Genomic DNA, 18,820 nt, shown 5'->3' with positions numbered 1-18,820 from the left:
CTTTGGGAGCATGAACTGCACCGAGTAAATTTTGCGCAACCGTTAACCCCCAACGCTGTAGCATGCAGCCGCCTTTAAGATACACAACCCCCCCTTGCGCGGTAAAATACCCCCCCTTACGTGCTTAAGTGCGTCGCCCAAAATTCCTGACTATGCAACTAAGAAGTTGTGTCTGTGTATGCCTAGGTACCAACGACAGTAAAATGAATCTGTAGGATATCTTTTCTTTGCTTTTCTGTCAACCTCCCTGTCAGTATAAAAACAATTTCTCATCACAAGGTCACTTGGCAGTATGAAATATATACCAACGTACAAGCATACCACAAGCATACACATATTATGTCTCATTTTGCTTCATATTGTGAAGTTAATAACAGTCCAAAATAAAAAGATTTGTATCTATCTATGTTTATGATGTAATTCTGGAAAAAGCAAACAAAAATGATGGAGTGACGTTATTTTTCAGAATACAATTAATATTTGCAAATTACTTAAAGTAAAAACCTTTACAATAGTTCACATGATTATTAATAAATGAGTATTTACTTTCGTCGTAATGACGTCTCTCTGTGTGTGTGTGTGTGTGTGTGTGTGTGTGTGTGTGTGTGTGTTTTTCTTTTTTCTTTTTCAAATGGTGACTATCTCCCGGGTTCGCAACACACACGTCAGGAGCGAGGTGGATGATATAAACTCAGACTCCACTCGGTTGCCTTGTGTCCCTATACACACTGCCACACGGTGGAGCACTGGCTTTTCACTGACCATGTTTGGAAAGAACCATATTCTTCACTAATTGCCACCGACAGGATAATAAACGTTTGTCCTATTTCACCACTTGATAGCCCGAGAGCACTTTAATCCTCTTTAATTTGGATTTAGTGCGCGGTAAAACTTTCTTCCTGGTTTCATTTCTCAAAATGCCTCGGTACTTCGTCAAACTTGTTTGTTTGTCAAAATGGTGATGTCCACAGAAAAGAAAATGTTAATCAGAGCCTGCTGATAATCAGAGTCTGCTATTTTCTTTTCTTTTCTCGGAACCCATGAAACACCTATTCATGGACGAACCCCGATCATCATGATTGTGTCCAACGTGAGTCTAAGTTGCGCTAGGTCTGGTGGCGCGTGGTGCGCCAGCAGCGGTGACGACCACTTGGAAGGGACTTCTTCAGACCACACTCTGAGCGCGACTGGACACCTAGTTGTCGCCGTGTGTCTAGGTTTTATCGGGACCTTCGGTTTCCTCAATAACATGATCGTACTCATCCTGTTCTGTCGCTACAAGATGCTGCGCTCGCCCATTAACTGCCTGCTGGTGAGCATCTCCGTCAGTGATCTGCTGGTGTGTGTCCTGGGAACTCCGTTCAGCTTTGCAGCGAGCACTCAAGGACGCTGGCTTATCGGACCCGCAGGGTGTGTGTGGTACGGCTTTGTGAATTCATGCCTAGGTGAGTTTTTTTGCGCACGAAAACTTCTATTGCAAAAAGTTTACAGAGAGAATAGTATAAACTGTCCTTGTTTCAGTGCCGTTTTCCTTGCATGTAGACGGATTGTATAGGCTTAAGTGCCATTATTTGGGTATCTTCTGTCTCCCCTGCGATTCATTTAGGAATGAAACATGTCTTTGTATAAAATAACCAGTTCATTTTACTGTAAGCTTGACGAAATATTTGGTGTCGTTCGATCTCAAACGCTGGATAGTGTTTTTTTTTGTTTGTTTAATTAGCCAAGTCCTCATGCTGAGACGGAGAGGGGCTGCCTTCTTCCAAAATTAGCCTACTTTCGGTAGAAAAGTAAATAATGAGAGGAAATGCTGCTGATTCATCCTTTGACCCATACCAAGAGGACGGAAAACCGAGATGTGTTTTATCCTTGTTTGTGATTGGGTTTGAGTTAAAATGTGTCAAAATGTCATTCGTAACTGGCTAGCCATGTAGATGGAGCGTTACTTTTATCAGTTAATTGTGTACATGGTTCAGGCATCTTGGAAGCCCATCTTAGATGCCATGCCATACTGGGCTACACTGGAGAAACTATCCTGCTCTTCCAGTTAATGTTTTGATGTCTTTACATATGTGTACATGCATGTTTGTTTGTGTCTGTAGGCCGTTAAGTGTGTGCGTGTTGTTGTTTGTTGCAAGTGCATGGATGTATGGATATATGTGTACATGTGCATCTGGATGTTTTTCTCTCTGTGTGTGTGTGTGTGTGTGTGGTTTTATGTGTGTGTGTTTGTGTGTCATGTCGGTGTCTGTGTGTGTATGCAGTATGTGTGCATGCACCTGTATGTTAGTTAGTGTGTGTTTATGTATGTGTATGTGTATGTGTGTGAGTATGAGCATGCTTGCACTTGTGTGTGTGGGTGAGTGAATGTGTGAGAAAAAGAATCTCTGTATGGTAGTGTGGTAGGGTATGTTAGTGTGAGAGGTTTAGAAGAAGTCACTCACAGTCAAGTAATAAAGGCCTTGGACGTTGCTTGGATGCAGGGATAAGTCATGTTTACTCCATAATAGACAGGCGACATTGGTTGAGATAAAACCCAGTGTCTCACACTGTCTGCCTCTAACCCTAGATCACGATCTATCATAGAATTTTATTTTAATTTTATTATTATATTTTAAAAGGCCTGAGTTATCTGTTTTCAAATAAGCATCTTGTCATTTCGTTTTTCAAAAAGAGACACAAAATACGCCCAAGAGACAATCAAATGTCATTCATAAAAACATCATTGAGAAGATTGTGGTCCCTATTAGACAGCAGTGGACTCCTGCTTCATTATCAATCTTAATTAGTGAAGTGCAAATGCAATCAGTTTAAAAGCAGAGGGAGGTTCTAGTGGTGTTTTTTGGGCAGGGCTTGAGGGGTGCATTGGGCTCATCTGCCAGTGGTTGATGAGTGGACTATTCTTGTAGTAGAAGTGATAGATGCTGCATTGTGCAGGGGACTGTGTGTGTGTGTGTGTGTGTGTGTGTGTGTGTGTGTGTGTGTGTGTGTGTGTGTGTGTGTGTGTGTGTGTGTGTGTGTGTGTGTCTGCATGCGCGCACACAAGCAAGCGCGCAAACCTGTTTATGTGTGTATGCTTGACGTGTATTTGGTAGTTGTGTAGATAGATAAGAAGATAGATAGATAGATCGATACATTACTCTATGGATCCTCAAAAAGAAATTGTACTGTAAATTGTAAATTGAATTTGAGGTACAGCTCTAAGTGCAAATTAAATGTAGAATATGCATTTCATATAAGTCTCCTCTCCTGACACTAGAACATTGTTATTGCGGTGGGCTGGCATGACTTCCTGTGGCAGTCCTTATTGCTGCGGAGCTGAAGCAAGTCGTGCAGGGGTTGTGAAGTGTTGTCGATTATGTTGAGCGGTTTCTGCAACATCCTTCTCTCCACAACAATCTCAAGGGGCTCCAGAGCAGTCCCCAGCACAGAGCCAGCCTTCTCTATCAGCCTGTTCAGTTTCTTACTGTCACTGGCTCTGATGCCGCTGCCCCAACAGATGGCTGCAAAGAAATTGCATTTGAAACAACAGGTGATGTTTTCTGATTGGTCTCAATCAAGGCAGTCCTAAGAGACAGTGGCTCTCGTTGCGGTGAAGTTGCTCATGTCCTCTCGTTAGTCTCTTCTCCTCTGATTAGCCTCTTCCAACATGACTGCAAGAACCATTAAGCACTCCAGTAATGAGAAGCGTCCCCCCCACAAACACACTCTTCACAACATAGTTTATCCGCATATGCAGCTGAGATGTCCTTGAGCATGTGGCAATCTTAAGACCCTTTGTCAAATGACCTCCCACACCCTCTCCCTAGCCACTGTCACTCTGTTTGTGCATTCACACGGAGGGTCCACCACCTTAAGGGTCATCCCAAACAGATAGCAGGGAGTGTGCTGGTGTGGAGGTGGTGTGTTGTAGCCCTCCATCAGCATGCCTGAGCGGGTTTGTGTCCTTGCAGTACCTGGTAGTTGGTTTGGTTCTGGCCGCATGGATGCGTTTGTTAATTAAAGAGGAATGTACAGCATGTCAGTGAAACAGATATTAGCAGTAAAAGCAGTGAAACACGGAAGATGTATGAGTCTATATATTACAACGTATGGAAAAGTTAACCTAAATAAGAACATGAAATGCAGCTCCACACACACACAGTGTGTGGAATGAAAGGAGTAAAGGGGAAATGAATCCTACATTTTCTCCAAAACATATATTTGTATAGTGCTTTTAACATTTCTTATGTTTGTTATTTCAATGAAAATGACTTTTGTTTCTGTTTTTCATCAAGTGCATTACAAAGTTTGCCACTGTATCATACCCTACCCTTCATTAAGAGTGCCCTCCGCTGTATCACACCCTTCATTAAGAGTGCCCTCCGCTGTATCACACCCTTCATTAAGAGTGCCCTCCACTGTATCACTCCCTACCCTTCATTAAGAGTGCCCTCCGCTGTATCACTCCCTTCATTAAGAGTGCCTCCGCTGTATCACACCCTTCATTAAGAGTGCCCTCCACTGTATCACTCCCTTCATTAAGAGTGCCCTCCGCTGTATCACACCCTTCATTAAGAGTGCCCTCCGCTGTATCACTCCCTTCATTAAGAGTGCCCTCCGCTGTATCACACCCTTCATTAAGAGTGCCCTCCGCTGTATCACTCCCTACCCTTCATTAAGAGTGCCCTCCGCTGTATCACTCCCTACCCTTCATTAAGAGTGCCCTCCGCTGTATCACTCCCTACCCTTCATTAAGAGTGCCCTCCGCTGTATCACTCCCTACCCTTCATTAAGAGTGCCCTCCACTGTATCACTCCCTACCCTTCATTAAGAGTGCCCTCCACTGTATCACTCCCTACCCTTCATTAAGAGTGCCCTCCGCTGTATCACTCCCTACCCTTCATTAAGAGTGTCCTCCGCTGTATCACTCCCTACCCTTCATTAAGAGTGCCCTACACTAACGTGTGCCCGCGAGTTTGGCTCATGAGAGTTAGTAAGTAAGTAAGAGTTGAGTTGGCTATTTAGCTTGATAGCGGACTAGCTCACTCAGGCTTAATGATATTAGATACCTAGCTCGTTAGCGGGCTAGCTTACCTTTGCCTGATGGCTTGCCATTAAGAATGTAACTACCGGTACTCTATCCCTCACTAACGTGAGCGCGAGTTAAAATTCAGAGAGTTATGTTGGCTATTTAGCTTGTAATAGCCTAGATGCAGTTTCTTCATAATCTATCCACAAGTTAGATACAAGATTACGTATATAGTTACAAGATAGGCTCAATAATATTCTGTTTGGCTCTCTATTTAATTTCTTCTATTCTTTTTTTTTTATGTCTGTTTCAAATGCAAGAACTGAGCCAGTCCATCATTTATTGCTTTGTTTTAAATTAAAGAATGTATTTTGTTATACCATTAAAAAAACCTTTTCTGCTTTCTTTTCCTAATGCATAATTACTTGAGGAATGTATAATAGAATAGAATAGAATATAATTATCATAATGTAATGTAATATAATAACTCAACTATTTAGCTGATATTTGTAAAGGCCCTATTGAAGCACTGAAACTCAGGTGAAAAACGCCGCTTATCAATTAATCGAAGAGTGTCCTCCGCTGTATCACTCCCTACCCTTCATTAAGAGTGCCCTCCGCTGTATCACTCCCTACCCTTCATTAAGAGTGCCCTCCGCTGTATCACTCCCTTCATTAAGAGTGTCCTCCACTGTATCACACCCTACCCTTCATTAAGAGTGTCCTCCGCTGTATCACTCCCTACCCTTCATTAAGAGTGCCCTCCAGTGCCTCACTCCCTTCATTAAGAGTGCCCTCCAGTGCCTCACTCCCTTCATTAAGAGTGCCCTCCACTGTATCACTCCCTTCATTAAGAGTGCCCTCCACTGTATCACTCCCTTCATTAAGAGTGCCCTCCACTGTATCACTCCCTTCATTAAGAGTGCCCTCCGCTGTATCACTCCCTTCATTAAGAGTGCCCTCCGCTGTATCACACCCTTCATTAAGAGTGCCCTCCGCTGTATCACTCCCTACCCTTCATTAAGAGTGCCCTCCGCTGTATCACTCCCTACATTAAGAGTGTCCTCCGCTGTATCACTCCCTACCCTTCATTAAGAGTGCCCTCCGCTGTATCACTCCCTACCCTTCATTAAGAGTGCCCTCCGCTGTATCACTCCCTACCCTTCATTAAGAGTGCCCTCCGCTGTATCACACCCTTCATTAAGAGTGCCCTCCGCTGTATCACTCCCTTCATTAAGAGTGCCCTCCGCTGTATCACACCCTTCATTAAGAGTGCCCTCCGCTGTATCACTCCCTTCATTAAGAGTGCCCTCCACTGTATCACTTCCTTCATTAAGAGTGTCCTCCGCTGTATCACACCCTACCCTTCATTAAGAGTGCCCTCCACTGTATCACTCCCTACCCTTCATTAAGAGTGTCCTTCACTGTACCACACCCTTCATTAAGAGTGCCCTCCACTGTATCACACCCTACCCTTCATTAAGAGTGCCCTCCGCTGTATCACTCCCTACCCTTCATTAAGAGTGCCCTCCGCTGTATCACTTCCTTCATTAAGAGTGCCCTCCGCTGTATCACTCCCTTCATTAAGAGTGCCCTCCGCTGTATCACTCCCTTCATTAAGAGTGCCCTCCACTGTATCACTTCCTTCATTAAGAGTGCCCTCCGCTGTATCACTCCCTTCATTAAGAGTGCCCTCCGCTGTATCACTCCCTTCATTAAGAGTGTCCTCCGCTGTCCTAATGCATAATTACTTGAGGAATGTATAATAGAATAGAATAGAATATAATTATCATAATGTAATGTAATATAATAACTCAACTATTTAGCTGATATTTGTAAAGGCCCTATTGAAGCACTGAAACTCAGGTGAAAAACGCCGCTTATCAATTAATCGAAGAGTGTCCTCCGCTGTATCACTCCCTACCCTTCATTAAGAGTGCCCTCCGCTGTATCACTCCCTACCCTTCATTAAGAGTGCCCTCCGCTGTATCACTCCCTTCATTAAGAGTGTCCTCCACTGTATCACACCCTACCCTTCATTAAGAGTGTCCTCCGCTGTATCACTCCCTACCCTTCATTAAGAGTGCCCTCCAGTGCCTCACTCCCTTCATTAAGAGTGCCCTCCACTGTATCACTCCCTTCATTAAGAGTGCCCTCCAGTGCCTCACTCCCTTCATTAAGAGTGCCCTCCACTGTATCACTCCCTTCATTAAGAGTGCCCTCCACTGTATCACTCCCTTCATTAAGAGTGCCCTCCACTGTATCACTCCCTTCATTAAGAGTGCCCTCCGCTGTATCACTCCCTTCATTAAGAGTGCCCTCCGCTGTATCACACCCTTCATTAAGAGTGCCCTCCGCTGTATCACTCCCTACCCTTCATTAAGAGTGCCCTCCGCTGTATCACTCCCTACATTAAGAGTGTCCTCCGCTGTATCACTCCCTACCCTTCATTAAGAGTGCCCTCCGCTGTATCACTCCCTACCCTTCATTAAGAGTGCCCTCCGCTGTATCACTCCCTACCCTTCATTAAGAGTGCCCTCCGCTGTATCACACCCTTCATTAAGAGTGCCCTCCGCTGTATCACTCCCTTCATTAAGAGTGCCCTCCGCTGTATCACACCCTTCATTAAGAGTGCCCTCCGCTGTATCACTCCCTTCATTAAGAGTGCCCTCCACTGTATCACTTCCTTCATTAAGAGTGTCCTCCGCTGTATCACACCCTACCCTTCATTAAGAGTGCCCTCCACTGTATCACTCCCTACCCTTCATTAAGAGTGTCCTTCACTGTACCACACCCTTCATTAAGAGTGCCCTCCACTGTATCACACCCTACCCTTCATTAAGAGTGCCCTCCGCTGTATCACTCCCTACCCTTCATTAAGAGTGCCCTCCGCTGTATCACTTCCTTCATTAAGAGTGCCCTCCGCTGTATCACTCCCTTCATTAAGAGTGCCCTCCACTGTATCACTTCCTTCATTAAGAGTGTCCTCCGCTGTATCACACCCTACCCTTCATTAAGAGTGTCCTTCACTGTACCACACCCTTCATTAAGCGTGCCCTCAACTGGGTCACACTCTACCCTTTATTAAGAGTGCCATCCGCAGCCACAAGTGTGACCTCAAACAGAGTCACACACTGGCGGAGTGGTAGTAGGGAAGGTCCGGTTTGAAAAAGAGCCTACATGTGTATCATATCAAATATTCATGTGGCATAATGGAGCGCTCACACAAAGCATAAACTGTCTGGGCTCAGCTGAGGCTGGAGTCAGTGAGGAGCGGGCCTCTGTGGGGGTGGAGTCAGTGAGGAGCGGGTCTCTGTGAGGCTGGAGTCAGTGAGGAGCGGGCCTCTGTGAGGCTGGAGTCAGTGAGGAGCGGGCCTCTGTGAGGCTGGAGTCAGTGAGGAGCGGGCCTCTGTGAGGCTGGAGTCAGTGAGGAGCGGGCCTCTGTGAGGCTGGAGTCAGTGAGGAGCGGGCCTCTGTGAGGCTGGAGTCAGTGAGGAGCGGACCTCAGTGGCTCTGTGAGGCTGGAGTCAGTGAGGAGCGGGCCTCAGAGGCTGGAGTCAGTGAGGAGCGGACCTCAGAGGCTGGAGTCAGTGAGGAGCGGGCCTCTGTGGGGCTGGAGTCAGTGAGGAGCGGACCTCTGTGAGGCTGGAGTCAGTGAGGAGCGGACCTCTGTGAGGCTGGAGTCAGTGAGGAGCGGACCTCTGTGAGGCTGGAGTCAGTGAGGAGCGGGTCTCTGTTGCACTGTGAGGGTAAATAATGAATGAGGTGCCAAGAGGAAGATGGGAGTGGAGCTCGCTGATGTGGTGCTATGAGAAACCAGCTGCAGGTGCAGCTTTTCAGGAACTTTCCTCAGTGCTCAATTATTAATGTGTTGATTTTGCATTCTGAAACAACTCACTCTCTCTCTCTCTCTCTCTCTCTCTCTCTCTCTCTCTCTCTCTCTCTCTCTCTCTCAATTCAATTCAATTAAATTCAAAAGGCTTTATTGGCATGACTGCATACAATACAACGTTGCCAAAGCATGTTTACATAAAATGTACATTCACAATTAATATGAATAAATAATAATAATACTTTTTTAAACAATAAGTCATATATGGTAACAATATGAAATATAAACATATAGCAGGTTAATTGTCAATTATTAAACATTAAATATAAGTTGTGGACAGGGGGTTCACATTACTGTGGAGCTCATGACAGGCTGATACATATTTTGCTGCCAGTCTACAGTCCTCCCTCTCTCCCAGTAGAACTGATAGTCTGTCCAGATCATTTAGATGGTGGAATTCTGGGAATATTTGTGTTATTTTGTCAAAATAATGGTCTCTCTCTCTCTCACTGTGTGTGTGTGTGTGTGTGTGCGTGTGTGTGTGTGTGTGTGTGTGTGTGTGTGTGTGTGTGTGTGTGTGTGTGTGTGTGTGTGTGTGTGTGTGTGTGTGTGTGTGTGTGTGTTTGTGTGGTTTCTTTTCTGCTGGGTTCTGTTTCTTGGAAAGACTATTCCACTCTATCTGATTACATCTTGTGTTAATAGGAACCTGTAGGTCACTTTGAAGGAGCATTTAAATATACATTTAGTGTGTGTGTGTGTGTGTTGAATGTTGTGTTTGTCAGAGATTATGAATGTACGTGTTTATTTGTGCACCAAAGACCTGTGTGGGTGCATGCATGTCTCCCTGCTGTGTGCTTGCTGATATGGCTCTATACTGAGCTCCGTTTGGGCTTCCAGCATCAACAACAAATATGGTTTTACAGACTTATGTAGGACAGCAACAGGAGGAGTTCATTCACTCATCACTATAACCCACTTGTAGTCCAAATTATCATAGCCAGAAGGGATTCTTCAGCTTTACTCCTGATATGAGCATACGGCGTGCTTTACCACAGTCAGGCACTCAGAGGAAGAGTTCAATTACATTTCTGTCTTTCCTAAACACACACACACACACACACACACTCACACACACACACACACACATACACATACATGTATTAGACAAAGAGGAAGAGGCATGTTCATCCTATTTAGGATTTATTAGAGTCATTATTAAAGAATACGAGCCCGTATTGAGTGGGTGGAAGGGACGTGTGACTATGGTGGTAAATCATAGTCCGTTTCTGCCATCGTAGTTGCACTATTTCTCAAAGTATTTCTATGCTTCCAGCCATGGGTTTAAAAAATGAGACCTTCCAACAATATTGTAGAAAATAGAAATCCCACTCAGAAGTATTCATGCATTTTTCCTTATCCGAGCTGAAGGTACTTGACAATAACTAAATGATAACTGACATTTAATTTGTTTCCTGATTTATTTGTGTCCTGATGGTGGTGATTCTCTCTCTCTCCCTCTCTCTTTCAAATACACACTCACTCGCATACACACGCACACGCACACGCACACGCACACGCACACACACACACACACACACACACACACACACACACACACACACACACACACACACAGTCATGGATGACATTAGGTCAATGCAATTTGAAAGCTCTCGTGTTCTTTCCATTCGCCCTCTCCTTCCCACACATGCTCTCATCAAGACCAGCGCATACCCACTCAGCGCATGGGGAGTAGTGCTTGTCAAATCTCTTAGTTACATTTATCTCATTCCGCTTGTCCTCTTCTCCCACCCCTCTCTCTCTCTTCTGTTCAGGTATCGTGTCCCTGATCTCGCTGGCCGTGCTCTCTTATGAGCGCTACTGTACCATGATGGGGGCCACGCAGGCAGACAACACCAACTACAGGAAGGTGGCAGGGGGCATCGTCTTCTCCTGGGTCTATTCGCTGGCCTGGTCTGTGCCCCCGCTGTTTGGCTGGAGCCGCTATGGCCCCGAGGGGCCCGGCACCACCTGCTCCGTGAACTGGGCAGCCAAGACGGTCAATAACGTGTCCTACATCGTCTGCCTGTTCGTCTTCTGTCTCATCCTCCCATTCGCCGTCATTGTGTACAGCTATGGTAAGCTCCTGCAGGCCATCAAACAGGTAGGTTCAAACAGACAGACATTACACTGCTGTGTGGATGTGAATATGCACATATACGTATATAAATATGTATGTGTGTGTGTGTTCTGTTTGTTTGTTTGTGTGTACTTGTTTTTAGGGAATCCACATAGTCACACATAAACACACCTGCATCACACACACTTGTCCCTCCAAATTGTATCCCTCACTGTCAAAAGGTTTGCAGATTTTTGCTCTGTTTTAACTGGACAATTGTCAGTCAGACAGTTGGACAATTGTGCGCTTCAAACAAGGCAACGACTTCAACTACACTGGCTTATCCAGTAGAAAACTAGATTGTTAACCAAACCATTTTCTTACAGCTGGGCTATTCAATTGGCGGCTCAGTGGCTGGGGCCAGCACATTATCCATAGCATGCCCTGTTCCCGGTGCCAGTATTGATGGTGCATACCCCTTAATAAATGTGTAGTTGCGTGGTGAGGAGGGCCCCAATCCTCGCCTTAAAACCCCAAATAACTAAATCCACCTCTGCTGGTAACAGATGGTGGGCCTGCGATGGCGTGCAGAGTACAGTGTGTCTAGGTTAGCGGTTGGGGCACAGTGTGTCTAGGTTATCGGTTGGGGTACGGTGTGTCTAGGTTAGCGGTTGGGTTAGTGTGTCTAGGTTAGCGGTTGGGGTAGTGTGTCTTGGTTAGCGGTTGGGTTAGTGTGTCTAGGTTATCGGTTGGGGCACGGTGTGTCTATGTTAGCGGTTGGGGCACAGTGTATCTGTCTAGGTTAGCGGTTGGAGCAGTGTGTCTAGGTTAGCTGTTGGGGCACGGTGTGGCTAGGTTAGCGGTTGGGGCACGGTGTGGCTAGGTTAGCGGTTGGGGCACAGTGTGTCTAGGTTGTTAGATTGCCTCCAAAGCTTTTCCTGTGCTAAACTTAGTTGTGAGTTAAAAGAGACTATGAACTCTGTCATGTCAATTATTTATTGTATTCGTTATACCTCCAGCTTACAGCACTGCCTTTTCCACCCATTGTTGACACACATGTCAGCTCAGTATAATGGTTGGCTCATCCACAATGACATTAGATTGCTTAGCAAAAGAAATGTATCAAACATTTCTGAACTAGGAGATGAGATCCTGATGTTTCTCCATGATTAAAAACAGAAAAAAGCATAAAATGTCTGTCTCTAATGGAGAATAGTTATAGCTTTCCATCACTTCAACCAACTCAACATGGAGCTGCAGGGCAAAGATTAAAAAAAAGTCACACACCTTGTGGAGAGACTTTCAAAGAAAGCTCACACTTTTTTCTGCTAATTTCTGTCCAGGCAAAATGCTCCACTTCCTGTCTTCTGATCGCAAATTTTGCCAATATCATTTTAAACTCACACTAACCGCCGCTGCCACGCCCCCGTCATCTGATCGCAAATATATATATTTCCTTCGGAGGGGCAACTTCAGTTGAGGAGGGCAAACGGGCAGTTGCCCGAGCAACCTTAGCCCACTCCTGTGCACGTCCCTGATTCTCACACATGAATGCCATTAAAACGAATAAACACACACCCCTCACTGCCCCTCGCCACTGTATTATGCCATTATGTCATATTTTCATTTTTACCTATGGCTTATTTGTGCAGTATAGAGAGGTTGGTTTCAGTCTGTTATGATGGGTCTGTATTTACAGTGGATTGTTGCAGCCCACGTGGAACAAAAAACTTTTACCCAAACCCAGTCCAAATCCTGCCCCAACCCACCAGAGAACAGACAGAACAGGGTATTTGCCTGGGACTCCCACTATGATTAAGAAGGTGCCAATCGAATTGAGACTCTGTAAGCTACTGTACTGCAGGCTACACTTTATTTAAACTGGCCGTAGGTGTGCTGTGTGCAGTCATTCATAATCACTCCATGTAATGCAGCATTAGATATACACTGGGTCTAATTTAATGATAAAGAAATCACAGAGCTGAAAAGAAGCTTAGGGGGTGTGAGCATGACAACTCTGTATCCCCTGATTGTGTGTGTACAAGTGTGTATGCGTAAGAGAGAGTGTGTGTGTAGGCATGTATTTATGGCTAAGCAAGGGATTTATAAAGTTTGTGCTGTTCTGTACAAAGTGGAGGCAGCGTTTACAGAGGTCTGTACATTTTTTTTTTAAATGTCTGAGACATGAATGTAGTAATGGAACTAAGACCTGATGCGAACACATTTTGTGCATAACCTATAGAAGCAGGGGAACTGACGAAGTAAAGCATTTTTGCCTTATCAGCATTTTATAAGGGTTTTTCTTTTGTTATCGCAGCAGTGTACACTGTCCCATTATAACAAGGTACCATAGTGTAGTCCCAAGTGAATAAGTCTAACATGCTGTGGTCCCTTAAGCTGTGCTAAATTACTCCAGCGGTCAGATGATTTATCAACTCCCCTTCAAGTCAGAATATTGGATGTCAGAGCAATTTGCCCTCAAACTTTTACAAGAGTCTTGTGAGGAGCAAAGGGGTGGGCGCGTCATCGCTATGGTAATGAAACACTGTGGGTGTCTGTAGAATGACAGAGGATTGTGGTCATTAAGGGTGGTATCTCTGAGGAGAGTATGTTCTAATTCTAACCACTATTCTTATTCTAAAGCTAGATGCTAAGACTGCACATAAGAGTGTTTTTGACATGGCAAAACTATTTCTACAATTGTAGTGCCTCATACCCGCTGTTACGTGTTGGGGTGGGAGTGTTTGGCACAATCAGTTGGAGTGTCATTGTAACAAAATGCACCGAGGTCCATGTAAATGAGGCTGCTGCACACTGACGTTTGGGTATTATGTATTATGTAGTTATGCTCAAGACTTCTGGCCACCATTTTCCACTTGGTCCCACCAGTAGGTACAAAATGTGTGGGAGCAAAGTGGAACTCCACTTGGTCATTTTGTTGTCATGTCCCTGATACTTGAAGTTAGTTATTCGTCTGAGATGGCATGGTATTATTTTTGATTTTATTATTAATGAAAACAGAAATTGTCTTGGTCCCCTCTCATTTGAAGCGTGCATCTTTGCTTTTGTGCATTGCCCTGTGCCAGAAAAACAACCTCATGTGTTGAAATGGCGAGAAGCAATACCTTGGGCCGTAGTTGTTCACTTTGTGCAGAAGCAGCTCTCTCCTGCCTTGAATGCTAACAATGAAGAAAAACACGAATGAAAGAAACTCTAAGAGTTTTTCAGCCCGCTGTCCCAAAACAAAAGATCTCCATGACCCAGTCCAACCCAGGCCAGTCCAAACTGCTAAACACCTGCAAAAATGCAGATAGTCTTGGGGGGGGGGGGGGGGGGTCCTTTCTGGTCAAACAGCACACATCTGCTCGTGGCAGATATGCCTTTTTTTTCCGACCAGAAAAACAATGTGAACAAGTGTATGCCGCTTACAAATGCATAACCATTACTTTTGGCCGATAACGTCACCGGTCCAAGTCAGTGAAAGGAGCGGAAGCACATTACAATGCATTCAAGGTCCTTTTTCTTCGGGAGACTTGAAAGGCAGCTATTATGCAGGGGGACTGGAAGACCCTCTGAATCTCATTCTGGCCAGAAGGTCATCTATAGATACATACACAATGAGATCGAGCAGCTGCCACGTGCTGCTAATCGGATGACCTAGTAACCAGGCCTGCTTAGTCACAGGCCTCTTTGAGCATGAAGTGTGAGCACAGCAAATGCATTGATTTAATTGTGGTTGTTTGTGGGATCTTAAATAGATGAAAGTGGGGGAAGCGATGCACCAACATGTGGGTGTAGCACTGCCAAGGAAATGCGCCATGAAGAGAACACAAATTCCCCAGCCTACTCTCATTTTCTCGCTCTCTGAGGAGTCAGCAGACTTTGAATACGCAGAACTTGGCCCAGTGTAGCATACATTCTGTACCAATCTGACCTAACAGAGAGGGGGAGAGAGAAAGAGAGGGGGGGAAAAGAAGGACAGAATGTGAGAGACAGAGCAGGGAACAAAAAAAAAAAATGCTCTGGACCTTGAAAGTGCAAGGATGCAGAAAGTCTTTTAAAGAGGCAGTGCATGTTCTGAATCAGTATGCCGTGCTCGGACATCAGTTTATACTTTTAAAGCAAGAGCACTTAACCTCAGAGAGGCCCCAGAGAGCACGCTGCCGATGCATCTGAGGACACCCTGCTGCTTGACCGGGTTCACCCAGCCCACCTGCACACGGAGGGGGCAGCTTAGACATGACAGGCCAGGGACTGTGGAAGGACTGTGATCGGGGCCTCCAGGGTGACATGAGAGCAGAATTAACACCCAAAGAGCTGATGTTGTCACAATGTAAAGTAAAAAGCACAACACTCAGGACACAGGAGAGGGACATGGGGACGTCTGAAGCTTCTCGTGTCACGCATTGAGTGGTACCTGGAACTCTGGTCAGAGAGAGTGGAGGATGGCAGTATGCAGAGAGGGACTCCCTCGGAGGGAAGGACATTAACAGACACCTCGATGCACATGGATAGATGCAGATCCTCTCTGCAGGCCTCCTGTACGCCAGTACCCAGTTCAAAGAATTGCCACTTATGCAAGCATGAGAACATTTCCATACATGATAGAGCACTTTGATTTAGTTGGAGTAGAGTGAACTTTTTCAACAGTCTTACAACTTACAACTATATTGTTCTTAAATTGAGAGTGGGCTAACAGTTTTTTGCCCACTCCTGAATAATGAGTTAATGCTCACATTAGCTCCCATCAGTGGGCTTCACAGACAGATCGCTCTCTCTGGACTTAAGGGCTACAATGAGTGCCCAAAAGCACCATTATCTTTTTTTTAGCAAGTGCTTCTGAGAACCGAATGCCCAAAGTGCTTTTTTTGTTCTAAAATAATATGTCGACACAAATGTGACAACCTTCTGTTTTCAATAATCCTTTTCTTGGGTTCAAATGTAGTGGCTGTTCTTTTGTAGATTTTGGTCATTATTAATTAGCCCAACCATAAAAAATAACAGTCTATTTTTTTAACTAAATTATTTTTAGCCATGTTAGTGGGCTTAGCCTGGCCTATTATTTGAGTCAAAGTTTGAGCCATCCTTGAGATATCTGTCCACAACTCACAATTGTTGCATTTTTATTTTATCACAACAGTCGTTTTTTTTTTCAAAGAACTACCAAACAATGTATTTCAATATTTACAAACTCTAACTGAGTACTTTACCTCACCTATGCCATCCAAAACACTCCAGCTCCAAATCAACTTCTTCTCTGCTCTCAACTCCCTCCAAAACCTGCTTAACCCCTGTCTAACAAAACCCCTGTCTAACCCCTGTCAAACAAAACCCCTGTCTAACCCCTGTCAAACAAACTAGTATGGGAAATATCACATGACTATCGAGTACTCGATGTTAATGTTGAAACCCCAAAACCGATGTAGCTGCTCGATTACTTGAATACTTGAGTACTCTTTGCAACCCCCTAGTGAATTAAAACGAGTCATAGGGAAAGGGCCACACGCTCTGAGTCTGCTGTCACAAATCTTCCCCAAAGCTGACAAGCTGTAATTATGATGATTTGAGTCTTGAGCATAATGTTCCCCCTCCCTCACATCTAGTGGTAATTATCACCACGGAGCATGGTATGGAATGCCAATAATCTGCCCAATCATGTTGGGAACAGTTGAGAGACAGGGACTTTCTTGAGGGCCTTTAAGGTGCAGCACAGTTGCCAGTCTTCCATTTCCACAGGCAAAGGGAATTAAACTCCTGCCCATCTCATTTCTCTTCATCTACTAAGAAAGCAATATTCCTTTCTTCTGGTTTCCCCAGCCTCCCCTTTGAGTCCCGTTATCCCCTAAAAGGCGCCCGCCTGGGATGCGTGCATTGAGACGCTGGATGAGTTGAGAAAAGACTCACTGAAGGAGACTGTGTCAAACTGAGGTATAAAAGATTTGGTCACGGGTCCCCAGAACACCTGCAGGCACAAGCACGCACATGCATACACATATGCAAATACAAACATAAAAACCATACACATACACACAGAGTAGAAATAGACACGCGCAGAACCATTACAGAACCTAAAACCACAGGAACACACACACGTATACACACCGGCACAGACAGCACAACACGTCCCCTATCTGTGCTCTCAGTCGTCAAATCCATCTAAAATGCCACACAGCCGGGGTTTAGCCATTTTGTGGACATCTATCCTCCTTTATAAAGACACTACCTGTCTTGCTGTGTGATGTCAAACTGAGCCTGAAATAGAGTAGGGAAGCGAGAAGGGACTAGACTGATGTGGGTAAAAAAAACACGAGTCAAGACTCTTAAGTGACAGTACTGTCATGGGAGGGGAAGAGAGGTGAGGAGGGGGCAGAGAGAAATGGAAAGAGATTGAGAGTGTTCTAGTCAGTGTTCTAATAAACCCACAGAATTCATGGAGAAATGCCTGCCATTTTCCCAACTGCTGTCTCTATCTCTCAATTTTTGACACGTCCCACCAACATTTTGATCCTCACATTTTTTCCAAAACCTTAAATTTCCACCATTACGTTTGAAAGGGACTTTCACCTGAATGGGCATATTATACATGTTGAATTGCTGATGCTACACTGACATTCAGGAAGGGAAATTGTGGGTCTTGTTTGATTCAAACACTGGGGTTAACTTGAATGAATACATAGCTTTTACGGTGGCTATCATATCTAGGACTGGAAACTGGATGTTGTTCTAATGGGCTGTTTTATGCCCTGCAGTCTAATTAGCTTTCTTTTAAAATGGCAATCCCCTGTAATCACTGCCTTTCAGAGGAGACAAAGAGTGGAGAAGCAGCCCCTGCAATTTACTGCTGAAGAGCAGTCATTTCAGGAGACTGGAATTCCTGGCAGGGTACACACAGCTTTCTCAAAAGGCCTGGCGAGCCATTTAGGGTCCAGACCATATTTCACAGACTGTGTAGACAAACATGTCCCCTCCCTGCTTTATTTGTACAAAAAAGTACACACACACACACACACACACACACACACACACACACACACACACACACACACACACACACACACACACACACACACACACACACACACACACACACACACACACACACACACACTCAAACACACAAACCCCATCACTCCATCAGAGCATCATGAGGTGGACAGCTTTTTTTGATTGAATATGCATAAATGTGCCATTTTTATCTTGAAGTCTGTCATTGAAAAGCTTGGTCCAACCTGTGTTTTGGGAAAAATGTAAGAGCTAATAACACTGCCTGTCATCGGTGTCAGTGCTTGTCTGCTCAACTCTCCTTGTGGATTTCGGAGAGAGACAGGCCTTACTCGCTGCCGGTCGACTTGCTTGGACGTTAATCTCTCCCCGCCCCTCCTTGCTTTACCCCTTTTTAAAATAGAGTTGAATTGAACCAAAAAAAAGCTTTGAGGTTTTGCCACCTCAACATTGATAGATCACCGCATCCACAAAAGGCTCCAGAAAAACAAGATCACACACGAGTGACCTAATACCCACTGACAGCAAAAGTCACTGACTCCTCCAGCTTCTCTTGGAAGGCAAAAGAGCACATTTCTAGACTGCTTCTTTTCTTCTTGGGGGCCTGGGAGGTGGGGTGATACAAGGTGTGGCATCCTCTGCGTGGCACCTGTTCGGTTTGCCTTTTTTTGGCCCCTGTGACGTCACAAAGCTCTCATGACGGGGGGCAGCCACCATCACACCTGCGTGCGGGTCCTTCAGTGTTGCCATGGGACTGGTAGCGTAGAAGTGCCGGGTAATTAGTGCCTACAGCAGGTGAACCTTTGTTTTTGCATTCTGCTGATGGAAATGGCATGAATGACGGGGTATTGTGTTT

General features: G+C 45.0%; 1 protein-coding gene across 1 annotated transcript in view; it reads left to right on the top strand.

Annotated features, from left to right (window-relative positions):
- Window positions 1–1,075: 1,075 nt before the first annotated feature.
- tmtopsb (teleost multiple tissue opsin b) overlaps window positions 1,076–18,820 on the top strand; it is a gene marked incomplete at both ends in the record, with an annotated part of 45,309 nt that continues 27,564 nt past the window's right edge. Inside the window, 2 exons of the mRNA XM_080854730.1 lie at window positions 1,076–1,445; window positions 10,679–11,007. Of these exons, the coding sequence (XP_080710856.1) occupies window positions 1,076–1,445; window positions 10,679–11,007 (699 nt within the window). The remainder of the gene's footprint in view (window positions 1,446–10,678; window positions 11,008–18,820) is intronic.

This window comes from Sprattus sprattus (assembly GCF_963457725.1).
Source record: "Sprattus sprattus genome assembly, chromosome: 17".
NCBI classification, from domain to species: domain Eukaryota; kingdom Metazoa; phylum Chordata; class Actinopteri; order Clupeiformes; family Clupeidae; genus Sprattus; species Sprattus sprattus.
This window is presented reverse-complemented; position numbering and strand designations above follow the sequence as displayed.